This window comes from Chenopodium album, chromosome 18 (assembly GCF_948465745.1).
Source record: "Chenopodium album chromosome 18, dcCheAlbu1.1, whole genome shotgun sequence".
In the NCBI taxonomy this organism is placed as follows: domain Eukaryota; kingdom Viridiplantae; phylum Streptophyta; class Magnoliopsida; order Caryophyllales; family Amaranthaceae; genus Chenopodium; species Chenopodium album.
The window spans coordinates 13,023,361-13,050,939 of NC_137851.1; the positions used below are offsets into that span (position 1 = coordinate 13,023,361).

Genomic DNA, 27,579 nt, shown 5'->3' on the forward strand with positions numbered 1-27,579 from the left:
CACATGGCTTTATCATGTTGTCTCTTTGTGTTTTAATAAGATTATAGATGTGTTTTAATAAGATTATAGATTTAAAGAGAGTGAAAGGTGAAAGGTAAAAGGATGAAGAAAAATTTAGGGAAATTTTTGAAGGAGAAGGGATGTAGTTGGGAAAGGAGATAATTGGGTGGGAAAACGTAGTTGTGTTGTGGGCCACACAAACGAAAAATTGGACAGAAACTGTTAAAAGGTAGTGTTAGACAAAGTTTTTACATCTTAGATAGTTGTGTACAAATAAAAAAAAAATTCAGGTAGTTTTTCACAAAATAGGCCATATATGGGTAGTTCCTGACAAAATTTTCTAACTCAATTTGGTTGGAAACTCTTTGATGAACATTTTTTTTTTAAATTTCACACACACATACAACTTTTTAGGCATGATACAAATTGTTCATATTAAACCTGAATGTATCACGCACACTATATCTCCACATTCACTTTTTGTTTCCATTTTACATCTTTCTTATACAAGTAATTGATTAAAGGTAGAGAGTCTAGACATATGGTATACCCGATCACCTAAAATTCAATCAAAATGTTCAATCTCAAGGATTACCAAAACAAATCCCAAATTGAAAAGAAAATTAAAAATAATCTTTATCACAAATCCTATTATGAAAAACTTGTTCAAAAACCTGGCCACAAATTAGATATCTATAGCTTATACAAGATTTGAACCCACGACCTTAACTTTTAAAAGTATATTGTTAGCCACCAAGCTATAACCATATTATTTGTCATTTATAAATAAGGATTTCAATCATGGAATTAATGTAGTATCTCAAGGCATCGCACAAACTTAAAAAGTAAAAACTAGTTCTAGATTATATATAGAATGTATTACGTAGTAAAAACTTTACTACTAGTCTACCACAACAAAGAAATAGAGTTAAATCATTTACACTCATTAATTTGTTGAAAAGATTTGTACTACTCGTTATGTTTTAGATCACTGTAATTTTTTTTTTTTTTTTTTTTTTTTTTTTTTTTTTTTACTTAAGGTCAATTACTATCGGGAATTCAGTGTGACAAATTATTAGCGATAATTTTTCCCGAAATTATTAGCGATAATTTTTCCCGAAATTATTAGCGATAATTTTTCCCGCAGGCCATAGTCTCAACTCTCGATGACTTGACGTTGTTCCGACGGTCCCACCCAACAACCCAAGCAAATGACTGAACCATAACCCATGTGCTCTTAACTCCAAAACCCTAAATCATTCTCATTTCATCTTCATTTAAACCCTAACCCCTCCCAAAACCCTACTTTCTTCCCCCCTTTCTTCTTCTTCTCTCTCTACTTTCTCTCTCTTCCCCAATCGGCAGAAGAAGATGCCGCTTGGTGAAAGAAATGGCGACAAAGAATCCCGCTATTGCGGCGTCGAAACCGACTTCAGCAATGACATGCCGCAGCTTCTTGAGTACAGCATTAAAGGCGGATTCGACTTCGTTCTTGCTACTTTGGTTCGTATGAATTTCCTACATTTTTCCTTTTTATATTCATCCATTTTGATTTTTGAATTGTGGGTTTTGTTTGATTTGATTGTTTTTTGATTTGGTGACTAAATTAGCTGTTGACATTTTAATCTATATGTGTATAGTCAGTCAGTCACCTAAATTGATTTGATTTATGGCAGCTAAAAAGTTATTATTATACTTTTAATCATCAATGTGGGGTTTTATTTCACTTTGGTGGGCCGTTATTCAGCTATATTTTGATGTACATTGTTGGGATTGAAATTGGTTATTGCTGATTTTTTTTTGTTCAATGTATTGTCAATTAGCGGGTTATAAAGAGCGAAATGTTCGGTAATCGTATAATGCTGAGGAGTAAACTAGTGTGCAAACCGGTTCCTGCGTAATAGCTTAGCAGCAGGGCTGCTATTACTTTGTGCCTAAGCCAACCTTGTACACTGTTATTAGCAAATTACACTGGTTTTATGGGTTTTTTGACTGTAGGAAGTATATATTATGTTGAGAATTTATAGTGTGATTGGTGGAAGAGGATTGATTGGAAGTTAGTAAATGGTGCATATTGGAAAGATGTTTCATTATATTGAGATTATTATGACATTATTCCACTATTCCTACCAAAGGATACCCTCGGTGAATAGGAGCTCATGGGCCATCTTGGCTACTCAGTGTGATTTCTGATGAAAACTTTGCTTTAGTTTTAGCTCCTTTATCTTCATGAGCTACTTCTGCTTTTGAAGGATTGTTTAAGTTCTAGCCTTGAGGTAGTCATTATTAGTGGTTGCTCTTTGGGCATAAGGCTTCAAAAGTTGGTATAAAAGGATTAAGGATGGTTAAAGATGTTTGTGGTGAATGATCAATTGATCAGCTAGCCACATCTGGATGTGTGAATATTCAGTTAGTCACTTAAATGGACATGGTTATGGAAGAAATATGTGCTGAGTTATTTGGGTGTTACGTTTTACATTCACCTATTCTATTTCCTTGAGCTACATTGACAAAGGTGAAAGTCAATATGGAACAATTAAAAAGAATTGGGAAGTCTTAGTGTACACTGTCAATGTATATTTCTTATAGTCTTAACTTAAAGATGATTAAAGATTTTAATGATAAAAAAGAAGATAAAGACTGTATATTAATTCATTAGATGAAAAATAGGATTTAGTAATTAAAGTGTAGACCTTGCTAATCTGATCCCACCCTAAAACCCAAACTCTGCTTGAAATCGCTTTTCTTGACTTGGCCCAACTTGATAGGACAATAATTGTGTATAATAAAGATTAAATGATCAAAATAAGCGAAATGCAATAGAATTGATGTGACCTGACCAGCTCAAGCCCCCCCCCCCCCCCCCCCCCCCCCCCCCCCCCCCCCCCAAAAAAAAAAAAAAAAAAAAATCAATTATGACCCGAAATCTGATTTCCATCACTTAAGTGGAATACAATTCTATAAGTGAATTCCAATTTCAGATTATTCAGCTCTTTATGCCATATATACTCACCTTTAGTATATATTTTATACTGTTGTAGGGGATTGTTACCTTCTTATGTCTGTTATAAACTATACAAGTAAATTAAGTTTGACTGTCTGCTGTCTTATGGAGGCACATAGTCAAACTTGAATATGGTGACTAATTAGCCAGTCACATGTCAGCTGAATGGTTGGATTTGTGTGGTTGGTCAGTAAGCTCACCGATAGCATCAAGATGATAAAGCCAATATAGTGAAGTTGGTATAAGCAAAGCTTCACTTTCTGCCTGTCATCAACATTTGTATTTTGCTTTTTCTATTGAAAAATTAATTGAATTCGAAACATTGAAAAAGATTGCTGCACATATTTGTGTCATTAGATCTTTTTTGTAAAATATGTCTCATGAGCTTGATTGCTTGATTTCATCTTAACTATTTAAAGCATTAAAGAACATGTGCGAGTGTATGCCTTTCTATTATTGCACTCTTAGTTAGTACAGTAAATGAAGTCTGACTGTTTGCATTCTTATAAAAGCTTATAGTTATTCTTGGATCCGGTGGCTAATTAGCCAGCCACATATCAACTAAATGGTTGTTTTCATGTGTGGTTGGTCAGTAAGCTCACCAATATTATCTAGTTGATAAAGCCAATATAGTGAAGTTGGTATAAGCTAAGCTTCACTATCATTAACATTATTAATATTTTTAACAATAAAAATCAATTGAGCTCTAAACCATTGAAATTATTGTTGCACATGTTTGTGTTGTTAGTCTCTTGTGTAATTAGTCAGGAGTGTTATCCTCGAGGGAAGTACGCTTCGTTTCTATGGTCTCTTAGTTAATTTACAAAATCCCTGTGCATGCTTTCCGAGTGAAGCGTTGTCATCGATTGAATTGGCCTCACGTGACCTTAGAAAAGTGTTCCGGGCTTAACCGTTTCGTCAGTTCGACCGGTATCATGCATATAAGAAGAGAATCTATATCGGCAACAATGAAAGGACGCCTTAGACTTTGACAAGTGAACGGCACTCCGGTCAGGAGGGCGGAGCCCCATAAAGGGTGCCACAGCATATACCTCCACTGCTTATGTCACTGGTGATGAACGGCTCCCCTTCTTTGTGTCCTTTGATTGAGTCCTTTTAAAAGACCCAACTGATCCCCCGCGGCGTCATCAATCCTTCCGGAATGTCCGGCTCCCACTTTTTTAGCATTCCAAACAATCCACAAACGACCTCTCATGTATTTTATCACTTGATTTCACCTATTTAATTGTTTAAAGCATTAGGATAAAAACACATATAACTAGCCCGATTGTAGGAAATTCTATTGTTGCTCTTGTAGTACAAGTAAATGAAGTATGGCAATATGCTTTTTTACGATCTGGTGGCTAATTAGCCAGTCACATAACAACTGAATGGTTGTTTTCATGTGTGTTTGGTCAGTAAGCTCACCAATAGCATCAAGATGATATAGCCAATATAGTGAAGCTGTTGGTATAAGCTAAACTTCACTTTCTGCCTATCATTGACATTATTATTATTATTGTTATTGTTATTGTTATTGTTATTATTATTATTATTATTATTATTATTATTATATTTTATTTTATTTTATTTTATGATTTTTTTTTTCGAAAAATCAATTCAGCTCTAAACCTTGAAAATTAATGTTGCACATGTTTGTGTCATTGTTCTCCTGTGTACATATGTTTCATGAGCTTTATCACTCGATTTCATCTACTTTATTGTTTAAAGCGTGAAGGAGTAAATATGTACGAGTTTATGGATTTCTATTGGATCTGGTGGCTAATTAGCCAGTCACATATCAGCGGAATGGTTGTTTTCATGTGTGGTTGGTCAGTAAGCTCACCAATAGTATCAAGATGATGTAAGCAGTATAGTGAAGCTGTTATAACTTTTTAAGCAAAGCTTCACTTCCTTTCTATCAACAACATTAATATTTTGTTCTAAACCTTGAAAAAAAAAGGTGCTGAACATATTTGTTAAATATGTCACTCACTTGATCTCATCTGCTTTTCCCCCCCTTTTCTTTCAATTTTTTTAAGCATTAGGGAAAACATATATGACTCTCTAACGTCGATTTGACAGTATGTTAAAATAATTTGTTGCATTTTCCTTGAGGGGAAATTTACTTAAGATGCCTTTAAATTTTATTATAATTACACAGCAAACTATATAATCAGATCTGGCTTTGATTGGTATTCTGTTTACTTTCTTGCTCATTTTGTTTGAAAAGTAACCCTCTAATTTGATTCTGTAGGTTGATCCTGCATACCGGCCTAGCCTGGAAAGTAGTAACAATCTGGGATCTGGTGCCCTGCCAGTAGCTGGTTCAGACTTGGTTTTAAGCCCTGCTCAGTGGAGTAGTCATGTTGTTGGTATGAATCTTTTTTATCATCATAATGATTGTATTTGCATTATTTTTTTTAATTTTATTTGGAAATTCACTCACCTTTATTCGATTTATCTTAAGTCATTAGCAAAGCTGCTTATGGAGAAACTTAGGCATATGGGTTAAGCATCATTCTTAATGTCTTCTCATATTTACTTGATTTTCATATGAAGCTATTCTTTTGCTGGCTTCATATTGGATTTGGAGGAAGGTAGAATGGCTGTATGGGTTTTTCAATGTTTCAAATATTCTATGATATGGATCTATGCCTGCAGCATTTGTCATCTAGATGTTAATCTTTGTTTCAGAGTCTCAATTAAGTTATTTCTCCCTCTGTTTCACTCAGGATTTCATAGTTGAAATTAGTACCCTAATTTTTTTTTTTAAAATTTTTGTAGTTATAGTGTATTTTAGCAGAGTAGTACAATTGGTGCATAATCTGATAATAAGCATTTGAGGGACTTTTGAAACATTTTTATTTTGGAAAGATTCAAGTCTCAGGGAAATGTGTTTTGATTTATCAATTGAATTAGCTAAATTATGTGGTCCAATTGAAACTTTGATACATCATTTGAAATAATGATTACATCAAGTATGTTGCAATGTCAGGAAATAAACATTATTTTCCTGAATAGCAGTAGATTATGAGTGAATATCTGATGGTAGAGAAAGTGATTTTTTTTTTTTTACTGTAGATTGTTTTAGTTGGGATTAAGGGCTAGCGTAATAATTTGTTAAGGGGTTTCTTTGTATGAATCTAATATTCACATACCTTATCGGTTGTGGGCACCTCTTTATTGGAAGTGTGGTATTGTTGAATTTGGTAGAAAAATGTTACTATTATTTCCAATTTGATGGGTTATAAACTTATAATATTAATATCTGCTATTAAATCATGTCACTTCAACATTTTATTCTGTGGAGATTATCTGGTTTTTGCATTGGACTGTGATTAGATTTCTGAACAGTTCTGATTACTTATTTCGATTTAAAAAATCTTGCCATGTTATTTTAACAAGATGTTAATTCATTAATGTGATATCGTTGTTTTCAAGTCTTCATGTTTTATCTTGTATTGAAGCCAATGTTGTCTGTTGTTGTGGATCTGCTTAAAAATCATAAATACCTAAATCTTTTCTTTATGATAGGAAAAATCAGCTCATGGATTGACTTGGATTCCGATGATGAAATTCTTAGGAGAGATTCTGAGATCTGTCTGAAGCAAGAAGTTGCTTGGGCTTCCCATCTCTCGCTACAGGTCTGTGAATGTGCCCCAATCCTTTGTGCGTGCATGTGTGTGTGTATGTGTCAGATGCCTGAGTTTAGCCTAAATGTCTTCTGATTCATGTCTGCGTATTATAATGGAAAAGCTTTCTTCTGTAAAAGATTTTCATGCTGCAATTTTTTCCCTAATTATTATTTGTCCTATCATGATTGTCGAAGCTGCACAGCATATTTGATATATGATACTAGCAGCACTGATATCTGAAATGACAAGACGATTTGATCTTTTTCTACTTTAGGGAAATTTTCAGACATTCAGTAACTTCTGCTATATAAGCATAAAGTTGTGGCATTGATCTGTTCACTAAGCTGTTATCTGTTAACGTAGGATGAACTTGTTCACACTTTGTTCTAAAGGTTTGTAAATTGGAGAATGTACCCCCCCCCCCCCCCCCCCCCCGCGTGGTGGTTTATTTTGCTCATGACTTCATGAGTATTAATGGTCAAACAATTGTTTATTACCAAGATGAGAATAGATTCTACATTCTTTTGCTGTGTTCTGTCTTTGTTTGCTTGCTGTTTCTTCCCTGCTTGGCTTTTCTAGGACAAGAAGCTCATTATATGATCTAGCCTTTCCCTTCATCAATCAAATCTCTTTTGTTATCTTATTAAACAGGCTTTGACCAAGTTGTAATGATTGTTGATTTGAAATTTGCTTATTATGATGTTTATTTCCTTTACAAAAGGAAAACGTTTGGTGTTGAATTTTTACACGTTTAACAGGCATGCCTTCTTCCAGTCCCTAAGGGTCAGTCATGTGCCAATTATTCAAGATGTGTGAATCAGATTCTGCAAAGCTCAAACAACATGCAGGTAACTTTTTGAGGATCTTTCTGTTGTGAAATATCATCTACATATCTTATTTAACATTCTTATCAATGTTATACTACAGTTGTGGCTCAGAATTCCTTTGCGAAAGCACGAAGACGGTGACCCTATGGATGATCAATCATTGGTAAGTGATGCCCTATATTCTCCTCAATTTTATTGCACTGCATTTGGAGAGGAGTGTTTAATACAAAGTAGATGGAGACATAAGTGTTGGTTGGATCTAATTTGTGAATTTGACTAGTCAATTTTACTCATTTGTAGGAGGAGTGTATTGAAGCAGTTTTGCTGAAAAGATAAAATTATAAAATACTCTGTATAACCCTTAGAATATCGATTATTTACCTTACGCAACATTGAAAGAAGATACACTCATGCCCTTAGGTTTTAGTTTTTCATTCCACAACTGATTTTTCAGCTGGGTTGTCAAAGATTGATGGAATGGAGACAAGAGGGTAGGCTGAAAAGGAAATATGAGTTTCTATTTTTGACATTTGGTTGGAAGTTTGAAGTTAATTTGGAACACAGAGACTCGAGAGAGTATTAAATTTGGCCATTACTTTCACAGAATCTGCTATAATGCTGGTCAAATTTCCTATTATGATATGCTATCTGCTAATTGCCAAGGCCCAACAGTTCAAGGTCGGTATTGATTTTCTGATTATAAATTAGTCTGTAATTTAAAAAAGGCATTATATGTAACTCAAAACCTTCTGAGGCAACCAAACTTTTCTTGAATAAGAGTACACAATAGAGTGTTGAAAAAGCTGTATGTGCACTGAAATTTATACTACCTCCGTTTCATATTATTTGCAACGAGTTGACATAAAGTAGAGAGGAAAAATGTCTAATCGTTGTAAATAATATGAAACGGAGGTAGTATTAGGTTTGATCCTTACTACTGTTACTAGTGCAATTGTAAAACTTTTCACTTAGCCCTTGTCTTACTTCCAATACAGGGTGGAGATCCTATTGATTCTTGGGAGACATGGAATTCATTTCGTCTTCTTTGTGAACATAACAGCCAACTCTCAGTTGCGCTTGATGTCCTGTAAGTTACATGCCCCATTTTGACCGAGTGTGATGATTGATACATGATGCACTAGAATTTTGTTTAGCTATTATTTTATTTTATTTTACTTTATGTTTCACATCAGGGGTTCCCTTCCATCTACAAATTCTTTGGGTCGCTGGATTGGAGAGCCAGTACGAGCAGCAATTATTCATACTAATGTAAGTTAAGTGGATTTCTTCTTAACTGTTTTACCTGTGTATTGTTTGCATTTTCACTGTGATGTTTACTTGTTGACAGTCTTTTCTTACAAATGCCCGTGGGCACCCTTGCTTATCAAAGCGTCATCAACAGCTACTCACACTGTTCTTCAACCATTCAGTACAGGTAGCTCCCTGAATTCATTTGAGTGATTCTGGTTATATAGCCTTCAATTCTCGTGGCATCTCTTCTAATGGTTGCTTTTACCCATTTGTGGCTGTATTTGAAACTTATGACCAGGTAGTCATTTCTGGAGGATTGGCACACCTTGTTCCTATAAAATCACTGGAATCAGCTACTAATGATGTTAACAGTGAGTTTCTGAATTTGGTTGCAGATGGTTTGGCATTTTGCTTTATAATAAATTGTGCTTGTGACTTTGTGAGGCATAGGGAAAACATAAAAATGGTTGTAACTGTCAATGTATTTTATGCAATGGTTTCAGAAACTGACATCTTGCTTGTCTTCAAAGGTCTCAGATTTTGGAGAGTTAAATAATCATTTTTTTTTTTCGAGAGTTAATTAATCAGGACAATTTTTTAAATTCAATTGTGAACAACTTTCTCTTCTCATAAGAAAAGAGACTTTCTAAGCATTTATGAATAAAAGGTTAACACTTTTTTTTTTTTTTTAATTTTTTTATATTTATTACATTTGGTAGTATAGGTATGTCTAATTTAGTGATGGATTGTGGTGGGTCTCATCACTCGCATAATGACTATTGTTATAGCTTTTTTCTGATATTCTTGTTTTCGTGTCTGACGAGTCAATCGCCTTATTTACTTAGCAATAGCTCATACTGTGGATTTAATATAAAAGCCTTTGCTATTTTCTTTGTTTTTTATCCAATTCTGTATGAATTTCCCAAGCCACTGAAACTGATGCTTTGGGTGTACATTGAAATCTAATAATTCACTTCTAACTTTTATTTCTTGGTTATAATATTTTTTCATCTTGACTTATGATAGCTTTCTCTTAGGTGATGTAGGGCATCCTTTGAGAGCATACTTGTACTATATTGGTTATCTTTACCAAAAGATGGATCCACTCCCTGAACAGGAGCTCTATGAGGTAGTGCATCAGTTTGATTCAGTGTCTGAATGTTATTAGTTCTCAAAATTTTGAAGGTTTAAGTGCTCTAATTTGTCCTTTCTCTTTCTTATTGCAGCTTAGTTACAGGGACTTTTTGCAGAGTCCATTGCAGGTAACTTCTGCGCTTCCGTGTTGCATTTTAAGTTGGTTATCATAACATCTCTGATTTCATATAGGTTAGAGGCCTTAGAGCAATCACGACTTGTTTCTTTTTTTTTTCTTTGCACGGCTGTATTACTCATGTTGCTGTTTGCAGCCTCTTATGGATAACTTGGAGGCGCAAACGTATGAGACATTTGAAAAGGATACAGTAAAGTATCTTCAGGTGAGACTTTATTGTTGTTGTTTACATTATAAGTCTATAGTCTACATGTATAAGCTTCCGTTAATGTTGAGAAGTTTGTTGCTGTATAAAGGCTGCCCATTTACTGATCCAGTAGCTGCTTTGCTTGATGACTTTCATTCTTGCCAAGCAATAACTGCTATAATTAATAATACAATCATTTTGCACATGATATATGAGAAGTATCCAGTTTGGCAATTTCATTTCCTCTATACTTTGTTAATTTTTCATTTGGGAACCCTTTGGCTGACTAGATTTGGAAACTTATAAATTTTATTTACAATTGGAGTCATCAAATTTAGATTTTGTAGGGAATTTTGAATTTCTGGCTGGTATGTGTTGAGGTTGCCCAAATCAATGTATCATGTTTGCTTAACAAAATTTAGATGTTGATACCAGTGAGTCCCAATCCTAGAAAGCCCATTTGATGTGTGCTCAATAAGATTAGGATTTTGATCCAGTGAGGCCCACTCCTTGGAAGCCCAGGCATTTATTTTTCATACCATATGAACGATATGTCTTTCTTAAACTTTGTCAAGGATGATAACAATGACTATCTCATCACCCACAACCATCAGCATTGTCGCTATTGCCTCCTCTTCTCCCCCTAGTTGTCGCTTCCTCTACCCAGCATTTCCCTACTTGCTCTCTTTCTCCCACCATAATCGCCACTGTGCATTGCAATTATCACTACCATGACTGATGGAAAGGTGCATCAACTTTTATTCTTTTCAATCTGTATCAATAATCGTTTTTCACCACATATATCTAGGTCTAGAACTTAAGTAGGAAATAGACAAAGAGCAACTTTCCGATGGTTCATGATCAGGAGGACAAAAAGGTGATATTGGGGGTGAGGGGAGTGTGATTGATTTTAAGGGAGTATATAAGAGAAAGAAGTATGATAGAGGGAGAGGATGGAAAGAGATAATAATGGAGGGAAGATTTAAAGGAGAAAGGTGAGAGAGAGAAAGAGTGTAATGAAAGGATAGAGGTGTTGGAGGAGAAGAGGAGAGAGATGAATGATAGATTGTGGTAGAAAAGAGTGAAAATATGGAAGCTAAGAGGCCATGATGAAGGTGGGGAGAGAGAGAGAGGCTGTTTTGGGGAGTAGGAGTGTGTCAAAGAGAAAAAGAGTTGGTTAAAGTGAGGAGTAGATCATAGGTGTTGGGATGGGGATGGAGGGGGGTTTTACTTTTTCACGAACTCTAAGTTTATGGTATTGAGCAGTGTATAAGAAACCTCAATGTGCACTAAGGTGATGGGGGCCCTGTTTCGCTTAGTTGTGCCTCATTGAAGTGAGGTGCACTATGTAATAATTCAAATAAATTGATTGATATGCATCTCAGAGTTGTGTATGCCTCCTAGATTAAAAAAAAAAAAAAGCGCTCTATCTCAATTGCCTAGCGCCTCCACGCCTTAGTTGTGCTTTTCCATACACTGGTATTGAGTTTAAAAATTATCCATTTAACACATGGGTTTGACTTCTATCCCCGGAGGCAAACTAAGAAGGCCTTAATTTGTGCTTTACTTTTATGAAAATTATATACTTGTATTATATTTGACAACTCTATTTGGGCCAAGGGAGTATGTATTCTCATGTGCTGATGACTTTTCTTGGGCAGTATCAAAGGGCGGTCGGTAAAGCTTTGCTGGACAGGGTTCCTGATGAGAAAGCATCCAGTGTAACCTCTGTAAGTGATATGTAATATTTTTGCTTTCTGTGCTGGATGCTAGCATTTCTGAATTACGTCTGTAAAATATGTGTTTATGTGCCTTTTTTTCCTCTCTACCATGCATCCAGTTGGACTGTGACATTATTTACGGATATCTAAATTTATTGTTGCCAGGTTTTGATGGTCGTTGGAGCTGGAAGGGGGCCTCTTGTCAGAGCATCTTTAGAGGTTGGTCTGGATATGATTCTAGAATTCTAGTTGATAGTTAGTTTATTTATGTTCTGATTGCCAAAATGTGGGATCTTGTTATAATTGCCTCAATGTATATTTTTATAATATAAACTGAAATTTTATAATTATTTACGGTTAGAGATATTAATCATTGAACTTATGCGCTTGCAAACGTGACAAAGTAAATGTGTCAACTAAAAAACGGAGGAAGCATATTTGAGATATTTATGGGTGGACAAACATTATCATTGTGGGATTTTAGAGAGAAAAACAATATCACAATCCAGAAGTATTTTACTTACAATTCTCCTACCCTGTGCATCACGGGTATAGAGCTAGATTATAAATCAGAGTTAATTGTTTGTGGACAAAGCGTTATCACTTGACGTGATTTTCCTGGTAACATTTGTGAGTATAGATGCTGTAGAGTGCACTCTGGCTTCAATTGTGCTTATATATGCTTCACATTTACTTCTCTTAAAAAGTGTTACATGCCAAAAAAAAAAAAAAAACATAAAAAAAAAACATGACTTACTGTATCCAGTCATTTACGACAAATGCTTCAAAACTTACCTAGCTATTTCGGTGTCTATTGAGCATATGGGTTCCTTAGTTCTAATATTGGTCAGTAGTCCTTGATAGGCCTGGATAAAGTGTTTTATAGGAGTTGATTTTAGATTTTCTTATAATTTTTTACATTAAGATCATTCTGTACCGCTTTGTTAATTTTTCTTATTTGTTTTGAACACAGGCAGCTAAAGAAACAGGCAGAACTTTAAAAGTTTATGCTGTGGAGAAAAATCCTAATGCTGTGATAACTCTTCATGTAAGTTGCATTTAGTTGTTCCAGCTTGTTACAGTCAACTGCCCAACTTTATCTGTTGTTTTTGTAAATAATCATCTCTGTTATGGAATTTGTGATAACTTAACCATTTATCAAGTTTCTTCTATTTTCTTAAAAGTTGATATAATGGGATTTGATAACTGAAATAAGGTGTATGTGATTCTTGCTGTCTACCTTTTCGCTTAGCTTTGTAAAGTTGGACTTCATCATACCACTTAACTTCATTGATACCACTTCACATGTTGCAACTTATGAGAGATGTGCCATCCTTCATGATTAGTGGTGTTCTATGCTGTTTCTGTACAAAGAGAATTTCATATAATTTAACTTTGATTTATATGAGGCTATTTGCTACTCCTACCCCAGATTAGTTGCAGTGTTGCACATAGCAAGTTGAGAATAGCTCTGAATGATTATTGTTATTTTATTTTTATTATTTATTTATTTATTTTATAAATCCAGAGCCTGATTAAACTTGAAGGATGGGAAAAAATTGTTACCATAGTGTCTAGTGACATGCGTCATTGGGATGCCCCTGAGAAAGCTGACATTTTGGTAAGTTTTCCGTGGGAATGTTATTGTGTTCAAATTCTGTTCATGTATTCTTGTTATTTACTCTGCTCTATTACGTTGGTTTTAGGTTAGTGAGCTGTTGGGTTCTTTTGGTGATAATGAACTTTCTCCTGAGTGTCTTGATGGGGCTCAAAGATTTCTGAAGCCAGATGGCATTTCTATCCCATCATCGTATGTATCAGATACTAAATTTTGCCTCGCTTGATTTGGCTACTGATTTTGTTTAGTTTTAAATTGTCATCAAATTGTTGCTGCTGAAATTTTAGATGTAGCTAGGATTTTAACATTTGTTGATGGCATTTCTGTTTTCACTCAGGTACACGAGTTTTTTCCAACCCATCACAAGCACCAAGTTGTATAATGATGTATGTACCTTTGGCATACTAATCTGACTTTGTCAATTTCCTTCCCATCATCTAACTTGACTTGCCTTTTGCTTCTGGTATAGGTTAAAGCACATAAAGATCTAGTGCACTTTGAAACTCCTTATGTGGTAAAATTACACAAAGTAGCAAGGCTTGCTCCATGTCAGCCAGTAAGTCCCTTCCCTCATATCCACTCCCATGGGCCGGAAAAAAAAATGATGAAAATGATATAGGTTTCTACTGCCAAAAAAAAAAAAAAAAAAAAAAAAAAAAGGTTACCTTTTTGTGAGCTTGGATCCTTCCTGTCCTGTCTTTTTGCTAGTGAAATTCTTTTAATTTACTCTTTGGCTATCCATAGCTGTGCTGGTAGATTAATTGTTCTTGAGTAACAATATTTACTTGTTTGTCACTTACAGGTCTTTACTTTTGTCCATCCTGAGTATTCTCCAAGCAATGACAATCAACGTTATACGAAACTTAAGTTCGAGATACCTGAAGACACAGGGTCGACATTGGTTCATGGTATGTCTAATTGCCAATTTACAGTTATGGTGAATGAAATAGTATACTCAAGAGTTTAAAATTGTAATCTGGAAGAGTAGCTAGCTCTGTTGTTAATTTACCTAATAAGACTGCTTTGAATACTAGGTTTGTGTTGGTGCTTGATATAGTTACCATTTCACGTCATAATTAATTTGTATCTGTTTTATCTAGGGACCAGAAATATATATAAAAGCTTTACCGATGACCTACTAAGTTCAGATATCATATGTAACCATGTGGACACCATTGAATTTACATGTTGGGTTTTACAGTGCTTTCTTTTCCATTCAATATTCATTTCTTTGTTTTATTCAAAGAAATTTTTAGTAAAGAGCTTTGCTGTCTATTTTGCTTGCCAGGGTTTGCTGGGTACTTTGATGCTACTCTCTACAAAGATGTACATCTTGGTATAGAACCTACAATGCCAACACCAAATATGTTTAGCTGGTATGTGCTGTAGCTCTCTTTCCAGTTATTTTCCGAGTTTTGCTATTAAGCATCAACCCCCTCTTTCACTTCTCCCCCCATATTGTCAGACAATATGCTAGGTTAAGATTTGTGTGTTAAAATATTGATGGCCTATATATAGTTAGGGATATCATTGGGGTCTGTAAACGTTGTATTTTTTGTACTCCATATGGTATTCTAATTTAGAAAAGGTTTTACGTTGGAGACAGCCGATGTTCAATGTAGTGTTTCACTAGAGAGTAACAATTTACAATGTATATGTAGTATTACTTGCTGTTATGTTGAAGTAATGTGAAATATGTGGTGCTGTTTTAATTTCTCTTGCCTTTTATAGTCAACTGTTGCAGTTTTATATGTTTTCAAAAGAAACTCCAAGTTTCATATGATGCGAATCTTGTCGGTGCTTCTGAAGTGCTGAGTTTTAACGCACATTTGTTTTGATAATATAATTCAAAGGGGGTGCTTGCCTCATTACGACCTCTGATTGCTATTATTAATGTGATTTGTGTGTTTTAGTTTCCATCGTTTTATTTGAGTGGGAGACTTTCTGTGTTGTGTGCTTGATTTTGGTATGGTTGCATGATAAACAGAGATGAGGTGCTGGGTGTAGGTTTTAAAATAAAATGAAAGGATAAACTGCTTACCCGTTTGTCTCAGCTTTCTGCTTTGTCTCTCCGTTGGCCTTTTCCATTTCCACCCTCTTACCCATTTAGATTTTCCAGTTACTGACTGAATTTCCTTTCATTTCAAAATTAACTTCACTTTTTATTTTGGAGTATCTCAAAAAGAACTTCATATTGTGTTTTCATACTCTTCCCTCGTCTATAATACCCTCTTTCAATTTTTATTTTATGTGTATATTCTATTCCTAATTTTTGTGCCAATCTTAAGTGGGATATCATGGGAGTATGGGACAGGAGTAGTATTTTTGCTTGTATTATCCATTTATGCATCAGTTGAAACGAGTCTCAAGTTTTATTATTGCTTTAGCACACCCAAGCTCCGCATTGAAGTCTGCTTAATGATTCTCTGCTTCTCTCTTGTTTAGGTTTCCTATCTTCTTCCCATTAAGGGCACCAGTGTGCGTACGTCCAGGAGTCCCTCTAGAAGTTCATATTTGGCGATGTTCAGGTTCAACAAAGGTAAAATCCCCCTTCTCTCCCTTCCCTCTTACATCACTGATTTCATCTGAGCTGAGCTGAGTTGGCTTTCAATTGGATGCAGGTTTGGTATGAGTGGTGTGTTGCTTCTCCTTCCTCATCACCCATTCATAATAGCAAAGGGCGATCATACTGGGTTGGTCTTTGATTTGTCAACCCTGTAAATCTAGCTTTCAGAAGGGCACATGAAATGTTAAGACTTACGCTTTCAGGAGTGAAACATTGAAAGCAGATACTATTTCTCAGAAAGACAGTGACTTGCAGCTAACTCTAGTCTTCCAAGGTATGGGAAGAAAACATCTTATATCTGCAGCGAAGGAGAACTATAAAGGTCAAGAGCTTTTGCCACAAGTCTTTCATGAGCAGAGGTGGAATTTGTGTTCCTGCAAACCAGACCAAGATGTGTTAGATTTTACCTGAGCAGAGAAGTTGCGGTTGTACTCCGAAAGCTTTATACATATAATTTTCTTGAAATTTTCATGCTACATTGAAAGCATTGTGCATTCATTCTTTCAAGTTTTTGTAGCATATTAGTGTTGTATCATAGAAACAGAGGGAATAATGGGTCTTTCTATTAGATCTATTTAAGCAATTTGTCCCATATAAATAACCATTTCATACCATTTCAATATTCATCTTTACAAATGAAATTTGACTCTGTTTATTAAAGTTGGTGTTCATTAAGTGTTAGAACGCTGGAACTTAGGATTGATATCAAAATTTTCAACTAAATTACCTGGTTATCAAGTTGAGAAGTAAAGGGCGGCATTATCTTAAATTAAAATTGTTTTTTTTTTTTTTTATTGGGAAATGCTTTTAGTCTAAACTCTTCACTACCATTTAACCAAGGGTGGTTCGTGCAGGCGGATGCATGATCCGCATGGTGCATCCGTTTCAAAACTATAAAAAGACATAATCTACATGCAGTTATATTCTAATGTACATGGGTATATAAAAGAATATAATGTTAATTTATAATGTACATGGATATATATACTTTGTATAAAATAAAATAATGTTCATTTATAATGTACACGAGATTTTTGTGCAACAATTTTGTATATTTTTTGAATTTTTTTTTTTTTTACATTCGGAATTGATAAATAGTACGGTAATTATTATTTTTTACCATACATCAATTACAAATCATTTTTTTTAAAACCAAAAGTTCACTTTCTCTCTCCAAACAAAACTTTAAACCCATTTAAATTCCTCAAACCTTAAGCAAAATTTCCAGAAATTCGAAATTTTGAGTCCAAAATTGTTCAAGATGACACATAAAAACGAAAGGTAAGACCAGATTCGACATTCATACTTGTTTATTTTGAGTTTGAGTGTTTTTTATAAATTTGGTTGAAAATTGTAATTTTTGGTTTTATTAGGAATTAATTTGCTATTAATGTGGTTTTGTTGTTGCAATGAGAAATAAAATGAAGTTCTTGAAGAAGAACGACCAATTAATACATTTTGGAAGAAGAAAGCAAGCAAATAGACAAATTCAGAATAATTTGTAGATCCAAATAATACAATGTACATTAAAATACAATAAAATGTTCTTTTTCATATACTTGCATGATCCAAATAATACAATGTACATTAAACCTGTAAGCAACATTATAACACATATGTTCATTAGAATATAATACAATGTATATTATAATACAGTAAAATGTTATTTTTCATATACTTACAAGATCATTTATACCAAATGTACATTTAATATATGAATGATGTTCTTTAATATTATCATGTTCTTTATTAATATTATAAATGTTCTTTAGATTTACAAAAAAAAAAAAAGAAAAAAAAAAAAAAAAAAAAAAAAAAAACATATAAAACTGGATGTTCCTTATAAAATAACTATATGTTTTTTACAAAACAACTATATGTTCATTACAATACAACTATATGTGATGTTCTTTACAAAATAGCTAGATGTTCTTTATAAAATAATTGTATGTTCTTTACCGAACAATTAAGGGCTTGTTTGGTTGCCTCTAGTTTCCATAGACATTCAAAATTCCCATGAATTTCCTTTTGGGTATGTTGTTTGGTTGAAATTAAAAAGCAAAAATGGGAGAAGTTACAATTCATGAGAATTTTCACTTCCACAATGGGAAGTTACTTACCCACCCCTCCCTTGGTCATTCACAATTTCCATGATTTACAAATTCCCACATGACAACCAAACATATTTATGTAATTCTTAGGAATTTTAATAAAGGAAGTAATTTCCCATGAATAAGAAATTCCCATGGGAATTTACTTCCCACATCAACCAAACAAGCCTAAAATGTTCATTCCGCCTTTTTTTTTTTAAAAAAAATGGATGCACGGAACAACGTGCATCCGTCTCTATGGAAAAATTTTGACCATCTAACTCCTTGCAAACCAATTTACTCGAATCCATAATGTAGAAATGATTCGCTTTGATAACGTAAGCTCAGAACAATCAGAAAAATATAATTCTCTTTTCCTCACTGGAAGCTTGTGGCTAAGGTTGTGTATTAGGTTAAGGTATTCTTGTGAAAATTGTAAGTGAATATAGCACTTCATTCATGCATAATTTTTTTAGGTATAAGGGTAATTAACTTTAACTGAATATTTCAAGCAAGAACTAACCTAGCTAAAACCCTATGGCCTCTTCGAGCTTTTGCTTCTACTCTCTCCCATTCAAGGGTTCCAAACCTTGTGATGGCTTTAGCTTAATTATATGTGTTGTGATTAAAGTAAACTTTCTTGATTAAATTAGTACTTTGTGTAAATGCTTTTGATCTAAAAGGTTAATTTAGAACTAACTTTTAACCTCACCTTTTGATTGAAGTAAATGGTTAAAAACACTTTTCATACAACATTCTAACTACTTAATCTAAGTAAATTAATCGTTTCTGCAATTAGGTAGTATTTTATTCACTTGAATTTCATATATCTTATACATAGTATTATCTTACCGTATTAGTCATGAACTTATTAGCTGTTATCTTAGCTAGTCTAAAATTGTCAACCCTTATTAGACCATATTGGATCTTATCAACTCCTAATAGACCTTATCATCTTATCTAAACTTATATTATTAAAACTTATTGAGCTTTATTGGTCCTTGTATATGGTGCTATTAGACCTTATTAGAATTTATTTTTTCCTGCCTTATTTTATATGAGCTTATTAACCTTAATTTATATTATTTGAAATTATTAGCCTTAAGATGTAGAAATAGAGTGGTACATGTTTGAATATAGTCAAATACACACAAATAATGTATTTCTTTTTTTTTAGTGCATCAAACTGATCAGAGTATCACTTTCCTAAATCTATGTGCCAGTCAAACTGATATCTCTTTTCTATTACTCAATATCTTAATCATTTCAAATCGTTTTCCTAAAATCACGTGCCGTTCAAATTTACATAAGATTAAAGTTTTTATCAAATTAAGCAATCAAATCAGATTTTAGCTTTGACAGCTTGCATGTGTGGATTGAGAAATCTCCCATAGAGGTAGTGAACTTTGTACTGGCTGATTAAAAAAAAAAAAAGTTACATAAGATTAAAGTTTTCCTAAAATCATGTGTTGTTCTGTTAAATTTGCTTTTGCTTTGCGTAAAACATAAAAAAACAATCAAATCAGATTAAAAGAAAAAGAAAAGAAAAGTTGTTGGGAATAATTCGACTTTTTCAAAATAATCCCACATTTCGATTATTTTTTAATAATGCGACCATTGAGAGCAGATTGAGTATAAAGGTCGGATTATTAAAAAATAATCGAAAGGTGAGATTTATTTTGAGCTTATGAGACAAAGGTCAGATCATATCCGGCAATTTTTCCGTAAAAAAATATAGATTATGACATTATAATTTCTATATTTAATGTGTATGTTTTATCAAATTTATTTGTTAGATATTCTTACAAAAATTAGACTTACCATACATGGCACGGGCCTTAAGTTAGTAATAATAATAATCTTCACAAAAAAAATAATAATATTAAATCAGTCAATCAAATAAGTAAAAATAAAATGACCGGTAGTGCATATAAAACCTTAATCATTGGCAAACATCTATAGAGTACTCTTGAGCGAATTAAACCGACTTATAATCGGATCAAATTACTCTTTATCTTAAACGTTTCTTTAAAGGGTAAAATCGTAGAATTACTCTTATCATACGAAGGAGGAAATAGTATCATCTTTCATCTACGATATTTTTGCACCCTTTTTTTTAGGTTAAGTGAGGTTTAGTTCTTATCATCATAAACATAGATTTGTCCTATTTCTCTCTCAGATTCCCATTCAACCGCACTCCATTCATATACCTCTCTTCCATTCAAGCAGCTTTTAAGGTAACATGTTTCTTTCTTTTTGTAATTATTATCGAATTTCAATTTCACAATCTAGGGTTTTCTCGTTGATTTTATTCTCGTTATACTCAATCAATTCAGGGGTTTTTGAACTCTGACCCTTATTTGATAATTGAATCAAATTTGGTTGCTAATGTGTTGCAGAACCCTTTAATGTTAATATCATACTATGAAATTGGGATTTGATTGCTGTTTGATTTGCTAAAGTTTGGGATTATTTTGATTGTTGCAGTGGTTTGTTTGAATCAAGATGTATAATGGGATAGGGTTACAGACACCAAGGGGTTCGGGAACAAATGGGTATGTTCAAACCAACAAGTTTTTGATTCGGGGGAAAACCTCGAAAGTGGTTACGGATGGAAACCTGGGGTTTGGCCCTGATCAGGGTATGGGTGGTATTAGCAAGAAGGCGAACAAGGAGATTTTGGAACACGATCGAAAGCGTCAAATCGAGCTTAAGCTTGTGATCTTGGAGGACAAGCTTAGTGAACAGGGCTACACTGATGCTGAGATTGCTGAGAAGTGTGAGGAGCTTCGGCATAAGCTCGAAGCGGAGGCTTCTGCTATGGCTGAGGATGGTTATGGCGGTGGCGCTATTGTTTCTGATAAGAAGTAAGTTACTTGTGTTGGGTTGTTTTTGTATAGTGTTTAGATGTGATATTACAGGGAATTTGTTAGGCTAACATGAATGTTTTGTGCCTTGTGTGTTTCGGAATGTGAGGTTAGCATAGGGCATCCAAGTTCTTGTTTTGTTTTGTGTAATGTTTGATTGATAACATAGATTGAGAGTTTAGAGCTTTAGACGATGAAATCGGTGAATGTTAGAGTTTATTGTATGTTTCTCATATTTTTACTAGTATTGATTAAAAGTAATTTTGATGGTGATTATTGTATTATGAACTGTTTAACTCTTAGTCCGTGCATGATTATGCAAAGGAAGCCATGGGATTTTCCCTAATTTACTTAGTTTTTCCTGGCGAGTGTGGTTCTTGTTTACCTTTCTTGATACTTTTCAAGTACTTATAAGTTAAAGTGATGTTAAGATTGAAAATGAAGTGTAGTTGTTAAGATTGAAATTTTCGGTTTGCGAGGGAACTGATTTTTGTGATACTGCAGTTAGATTTTTAGATGGTGATTGATATTATTGAAAATATTTTAACTTGAAAATTATCTTACTCTATTGCTAAGACGCTCAATCATTCAATTGAATTTGGGCGATTCCTATGTGCTGATAACAACCTTTAACATTTCATTTCCGTAACAGAAATCAATTCCATGGTCTCTATCTCATTGTTTTCACATTTGAAATTCCCAGGTCTTAAATTTGCATGATCTGTAACTTATGAAACAACTAGCAATGAGCATTATTCAATTCTAGAGGATTATTCACTCTTCCTATTGAACTGTCCATAGACATATAACTTCAATATATGGTCATAGGGAGTGTCGATAAAATCATTCTGTTAAAATTTAATTTTAAATATTTTCGTTCCTTGCCCAGGGTATCAGATACAGAAACTCACCAAATTGCTGCTAGGAAAGAAAAGCAAATGGAAAAATTAAGAGCAGCTCTTGGGATTGAAGATAAACCTGTTGATTTAGATATTGATGACAGCAACGAAAGGGAAGAGGGTGAAATTTTGCATGATGATGAGTTTGTGAAGATTGAGAAGAATTATCAAGATGGAATCAAGAATCAAGAGGGGAAACCTAAAAAGAACGAAAACAGGAAAAGGCATGGCAGTGAGTCTTCTGATCCAGAAAGTACAGATAACAGCAGTGATTCAGAAACTGATTATGATCGGAAAACTAAGAGAAAGCAAAAATCTACCAGGAAGTCCAAGAAAAATGTCTCTGATGGTAGTGACTCTGATTCTGATAGGGATCAGTCTTACAGAGGGCGAACAAAGGACGGAGACAGATATGCTAGAGTGTCAAAAAGGCGTGATTCGAGCAGTGATTCTGATGATAGCAGTAGGTCCCCTGGTCACAAAACCATGAAATCTGAGCAACATTTGCCAAAAAATAGACATAATTCTGGCAATGAGCTTACTGATACTTACAAGAAGAGAACTACATCTGTTAGAGAGTTGAACAGGGGCAAGAGACATGATTTAGATAGGGATGATAAAGGCAGAAGACATGAGGATGATTACTATAAGAGCTCTGATGATTCTGGTCATGGTACAAAGGCACTAGAACCTGAAAGAAGTAAAATAAGTAGGAGGTATGATCCCGATGAAGATGCTGTTGATTCAGGTGAAGAAGAAATAAAGGATAAGAGTTGTAGAAGAGGAAGGCACGATTCTGAGAATGATGATTCTGATGTTGAAACAGAAGAAAATGAAAATGTGAACAATAAAGAGAAGCAATCAAGGTATCTAAGAAGCCAAACTGACTCAAAGATGAAAGGAAGTGAGAAGGAGCCTGGTAATCATGCAGAACGAAGTAAACATGAGCACGGTGACAGCAAGAGGACAAATAAGAGGGTTGAAGATGAACAAATTTATAGGAAGCACGAGAGAAACGAGGCAGAAGATGGAATTAGGAAGCGTGAAAAGAGATCAGAAGGTGAGCATGTTAGTAGTAGAAGACATGAAGTTAGGGAGGAAGACTTGCAGGGAGGCAGAAAGCATTCAAAGAAGGAAAATATTGACCTAGATAGGAGAAAGTGGGAGAAGAAGTTGGAAGATGATCCTGAAAGGAGAAAGTCATATGGGGACAAAGATGACTACAATTGGAGAAAGATAGAAAGGGAGGAAATAGATGTGCATGAAATAAGAGAGGAGGATGAGTCACTAAAGAGAAAGCTGGAAAGGAGGAAGGACGATGAGGAGGAAAAGGAGGCGGATGAATATAGAAGTAAAAAGCGTAGCAGACGAGATGAAGATGAACGGGTTGTAAGAAAACGGGAAAGTAGGGAAGATGATGGTAAGTTAGGAAGGAATCTGGAGAAGAGAGATGGAGATGAGCGTGCTAGCAGAAAGTCAGAAAAGGAGGTGGATGAATACAGAAGTAAAAGACGTGAAAGAGAGGAGAGTGAGCTGGGAAGAAGAAAGAGGGAAAGTAGGGAAGAAGATGGTAAGCTAGGAAGGAGTTTGGAGAGGGAGGAAGATGATCATGCTAGCAGAAAGCATGGGAGAGGGGAAGAAGAACAGGAAAGCAGTAAGCGGGAGAAGCAGGATGAAGACCATGGAGGTAAATATCGGGAAAAAAGAGATCAAGAGCAAAAAAGTAGAAATGAAAGGAAGGAGCAAGATAGGTATGAACGCAAAGGCAGGGAGAGGCTGGATGAGGAAGATCGCAGAAATAAAAGGCATGAAAAGGAAGAGGATTCTCCAAGGAAGCATGAGTCAAACCGACGTGATGATGGTCATAGGAGACGTTGATTTTGCTGGAGCTGGTAGCCGGTGGTAGGTAATATACGTCCATCTAATAATCACTTTGTAGTTTTATTATATCTATAATTTTGAATAGTAGTGGACACAATTATGTTAAAAAAACCAATGAACTGCATGAGTACACGGTCCATTATATGGCTTTCATCGCTAACTGATGGGCATTATAAAATCTAAGCCAATTTTTAGGTTTGCTCTATCCTTTCTCTGATATATGTTTGCACTTCGTATCACTGAGTAACCTTTCAAGCACTTTTAGAGCAAGCTACATAAGTGCAAGCAAACATGTACATTATTTGGTCGTGGATCATGTTTCCTTTGCTGATAATAGTTTCTCATAATCACATGGTGGAGTTGAGTATATTGGAACAAGATTAGTCTTGCTCTATCTTAGTTTAATTGCAGTTCAGTTTCTATATAATTACGCCCAATTTCCAGTGTAAGGCTTAGCTAGTTCAGTGTGTCAAGAAAAATAGATCACTTATGATATAGTCCTTGTCTTGGCAGGAGGAACAGTACAACATGCTGGAAGCTTGTAGATCTGCTGGTGATTTTTTTATGCAATTTCAATGCTTAACAGAAACATCCAGAATCTTACATGCTTAATGTCGTTATGCTCTCTTTCGCTGTTTTTTTTTTCTTGGTTGTAACATCATCCTTTCAGGTTATATGTATATGTTGCCTACTTTTGTAATGCTTATTTTGAGCTCTGGCTATTTGTTGATGGCTAAGACATCTGCTGTACTGGTTTATCCAACAACTTTTGCTTTACATTTTAAGCAGAATTTTTGTATTACTATTTCACTTATGAGCAGAATTTCTGTTTTGTTGGTGCAAAAAAAGGTGAAGATTTTAGGTTTTTACTCTATGGCATGTGCCCTTCTTTCTCTCTCTAGTCTTTAGCTTTCTCATTGCTAGTGACAAAAGTTGCTCGTACTCTGAATTAACCTCATATTAAAGGGGTACCTAACTCATTTTTTCGTAGTAATAGAAGAGAACAGATCACTATAAACTTTAAGCAAATTAAACATGGAGGAGTGTATTATTAGCTATGAAATTCGTTGTCCGATTTCTCTTCAGAAATAAGTGGTGAAGAGGGTTTTATTGGACTTCAGAAATTTCTTTCCTACTATCTCAAATGCTAAAATCGTCGATCATTCATGGGTACTTGATAGTTTTAGTGACTTAGTGGGTAGAGGCTAGACCTGGCAATGGGTCATTCGGGTCAGGTATGGGTTGGGTCATTTCGGGTCGGGTCAAAAGGTTATCGGGTCGTTTCAGGTTGATTTCGGGTCAATTGATAATCGAGTCGGGTTGGGTTTCAAGTCAACATTTTGGGTCGAGTTCTAGTTGGGTCAAGTTTGGGTCGGGTCAGTTTGGGTTGGGTCAATTTTCGGGTCAAATCAGTTCGGGTTGGGTCGATTTTCGGGTCAACTTCGGGTTGAGTCATATTCGGGTCGATGCATTGGGTTAAATTCAACTCTATATATATATTTATATATTTTTTGACGAGAAACTCACTATATTTATTAAAGCTACTTTTTTCATGGAATACAGTAATTGTTTGACTTTAGAGTATTTTGTAATTCATTTGGTATGGAACATTATGTTATGTATGCATTATTATTGTACCATTTTTTATTTTTTTTTTTGTAGACTTGTGAGAATTGTGACTTTTATTTCGAGATTTAGTTAATTTTTTTAATCTTATGGACAAACTCCGTAGAATAGTCGTTAAATTTCAATCTTTTTACGAATTTTTAATAACTTATAGAGATAAAGGCCGAAGAAATCGAGAAAAGTAATGCTCAAAATATGTAAATTACTTACACTGTTACACATTACAAATTAATAAGAAAAAATTAAGTCATTTTGATTGCGGTTTTTTTCTATTTCGGTTTGCTTAGGTCAAGTCTTTAGCATAAATAGATTCTAGTCATTTAAGGTATAAGATAATTTTGGTTCGGGTCACTTTGGGTTTCGAGTCTATTTCAGTCAATTAATTCAAGTTAAAGGTCGGGTCACTTTGGGTATCGGGTCAACTTCGGGTCTTGGGTCGGGTCGTTTCGGGTCATCTCGGGTCGGGTCATTTTGGGTCGGGTCAGTTCGGGTTTCGGGTTAAGGTCGGGTCAATTCCACTTTGGGTTGGGTATGGGTCGGGTCGGGTCGGGTTGATTCGGATTTTGGATCAATTTCGAATCACTGTTTTTGGGTCGATTTCAGGTCATGGGTCGGGTCATCAGGTTCGGGTCAGAATTGCCAGGTCTAGTAGAGGCACACATTGTCACTAGATATAGAGTTGGATGTGATAGATTTGGCCTACAAAATTATGGTTACTATGATGATTTCTAATGAAGAAACTCAAATATTTATTTACAAATTACAATGTATAGCCATTAAAGTTAAACCTTTTTTTCTTTCTTCTTTTTTATTTTTGATTAAGAAGTAAGATACATAGAGTAGATTATGAACGTCTTCTTACAAGACCGTATCCTATCTATCTAAAAGTAAAAAGTAAAAAAAAAAAAAAATTGCTATCCATAAAAGGGTCTATATCTTGGTGTGTCAGAGTGGAATATCCAAGAGAGGCAATATAATGTGCTGCTCGATTTCTTTCACGGTAAATATGCGACACCTGAAGATCCAGAATGAATCCAAAATGCTCTTGACATCATCCATTAGCAGTTGGAGTTTTCACGGGCAGTTATAGTGACCTTGCAAAATAATAATAATAGTAAGATTATCATCTTCAATAAAAATATGGGTGATATCATGCTCCCTACCTAGGAGGAGACCATTACGAAGGGCAATGTCTTCAACAAGAAATGATAGGCAGGAGTCTAAATTATAAGAACGACTAGCAATATAATTCCCTAAATGGTACTGTATAACAACACCAGTAGAGGCTGAATTGTAAATGCCGGAACCATCAAAATTGCGTTTATAGTAGCCCTCAAGAGGGGAGGACCAAGATATAATAGGAGGGAGGATTGGACGTTAGTAGGAACATACTTATTGCTTGAACGGTGAATATCATTCAAGATAAAACAAGCCTGCCATTCCTAAAAAAGAGAAAAGGCACGGATATAGATAAACTTAAAATCACCAATAGTAGAGGGAAGAGTTAATGTAGTTCCTAAGTTTCTATTATTTTATTTGAGACACATATATCATTTAACTAGACAAATAACATGGTTATGATGAGGTTAACAATCATAACATTATTATCAAGTTCTTCTCTGGACTAGAACAATAATTTAACAAATTTTTAAGGATTTTGCTAACGAGCGTTCCTAGGGTGTTAGATAACTAATATTGCTTTAAATAGTCAATTCACGCATTAATCAGTGTAAGTATTGTCTTATTTTACTTTAATCTTCTAACTCTTAGTTCTCTTATGTAACATCTCGGAAGCGCTCATTAGCTTCTAATAATTTTTAATATTATCCTCATTAATACTTTTCCATGAACCACAAATGCACTTTTTATTCTTAAAATAAGTTAGCAATGTTTAATACTAGCCCTCTCCAAAAAATTACTAGCCCTCATGTTTTTTGTAAAAGAAAAATGAGATTACATTGTATTTGTCTCACACTTATAATCAAGTAAAGATCCTCTTTTTCCCCCTTTTTTAACGAACTTAATTCTAAACCTCTAAAGCTTACTATTGTACGGAGTAGTAGCATGCATGTTTATCGAAACTTTTTTTAAATCATTGTAGGCGTTGAAGGCTAACTCTTACAAATAGACTACT

General features: G+C 34.5%; 2 protein-coding genes across 3 annotated transcripts; both read left to right on the forward strand.

Moving 5' to 3' along the window:
• Positions 1 to 1,277: 1,277 nt before the first annotated feature.
• Positions 1,278 to 16,732, forward strand: LOC145593131 (protein arginine N-methyltransferase 1.5-like). The gene is made up of 23 exons (XM_081649641.1): positions 1,278 to 1,503; positions 5,262 to 5,379; positions 6,542 to 6,651; positions 7,401 to 7,490; positions 7,570 to 7,632; positions 8,465 to 8,556; positions 8,663 to 8,738; positions 8,818 to 8,904; positions 9,019 to 9,091; positions 9,758 to 9,849; positions 9,947 to 9,982; positions 10,127 to 10,195; positions 11,839 to 11,907; positions 12,064 to 12,117; positions 12,872 to 12,946; positions 13,427 to 13,519; positions 13,605 to 13,708; positions 13,854 to 13,902; positions 13,986 to 14,072; positions 14,319 to 14,424; positions 14,805 to 14,892; positions 15,962 to 16,055; positions 16,138 to 16,732. Exons 1-23 carry the CDS (start codon positions 1,372 to 1,374, stop codon positions 16,219 to 16,221), a joined length of 1,941 nt encoding a protein of 646 aa, XP_081505767.1. The 5' UTR covers positions 1,278 to 1,371; the 3' UTR covers positions 16,222 to 16,732.
• Positions 16,733 to 20,252: 3,520 nt separating this feature from the next.
• LOC145591525 (uncharacterized) lies at positions 20,253 to 24,629 on the forward strand. 2 transcript variants are annotated; one of them, XM_081648003.1, is made up of 4 exons: positions 20,253 to 20,409; positions 20,660 to 21,039; positions 21,929 to 23,844; positions 24,333 to 24,629. In XM_081648003.1, the coding sequence occupies exons 2-3, from the start codon at positions 20,678 to 20,680 to the stop codon at positions 23,814 to 23,816; spliced, it is 2,250 nt and encodes a 749-aa protein (XP_081504129.1). In that variant the 5' UTR covers positions 20,253 to 20,409; positions 20,660 to 20,677; the 3' UTR covers positions 23,817 to 23,844; positions 24,333 to 24,629. The 2 variants fall into 2 exon arrangements, with proteins under 2 accessions (XP_081504129.1, XP_081504130.1); XM_081648004.1 differs by having other exon boundaries at positions 21,929 to 23,830.
• Positions 24,630 to 27,579: the final 2,950 nt, after the last annotated feature.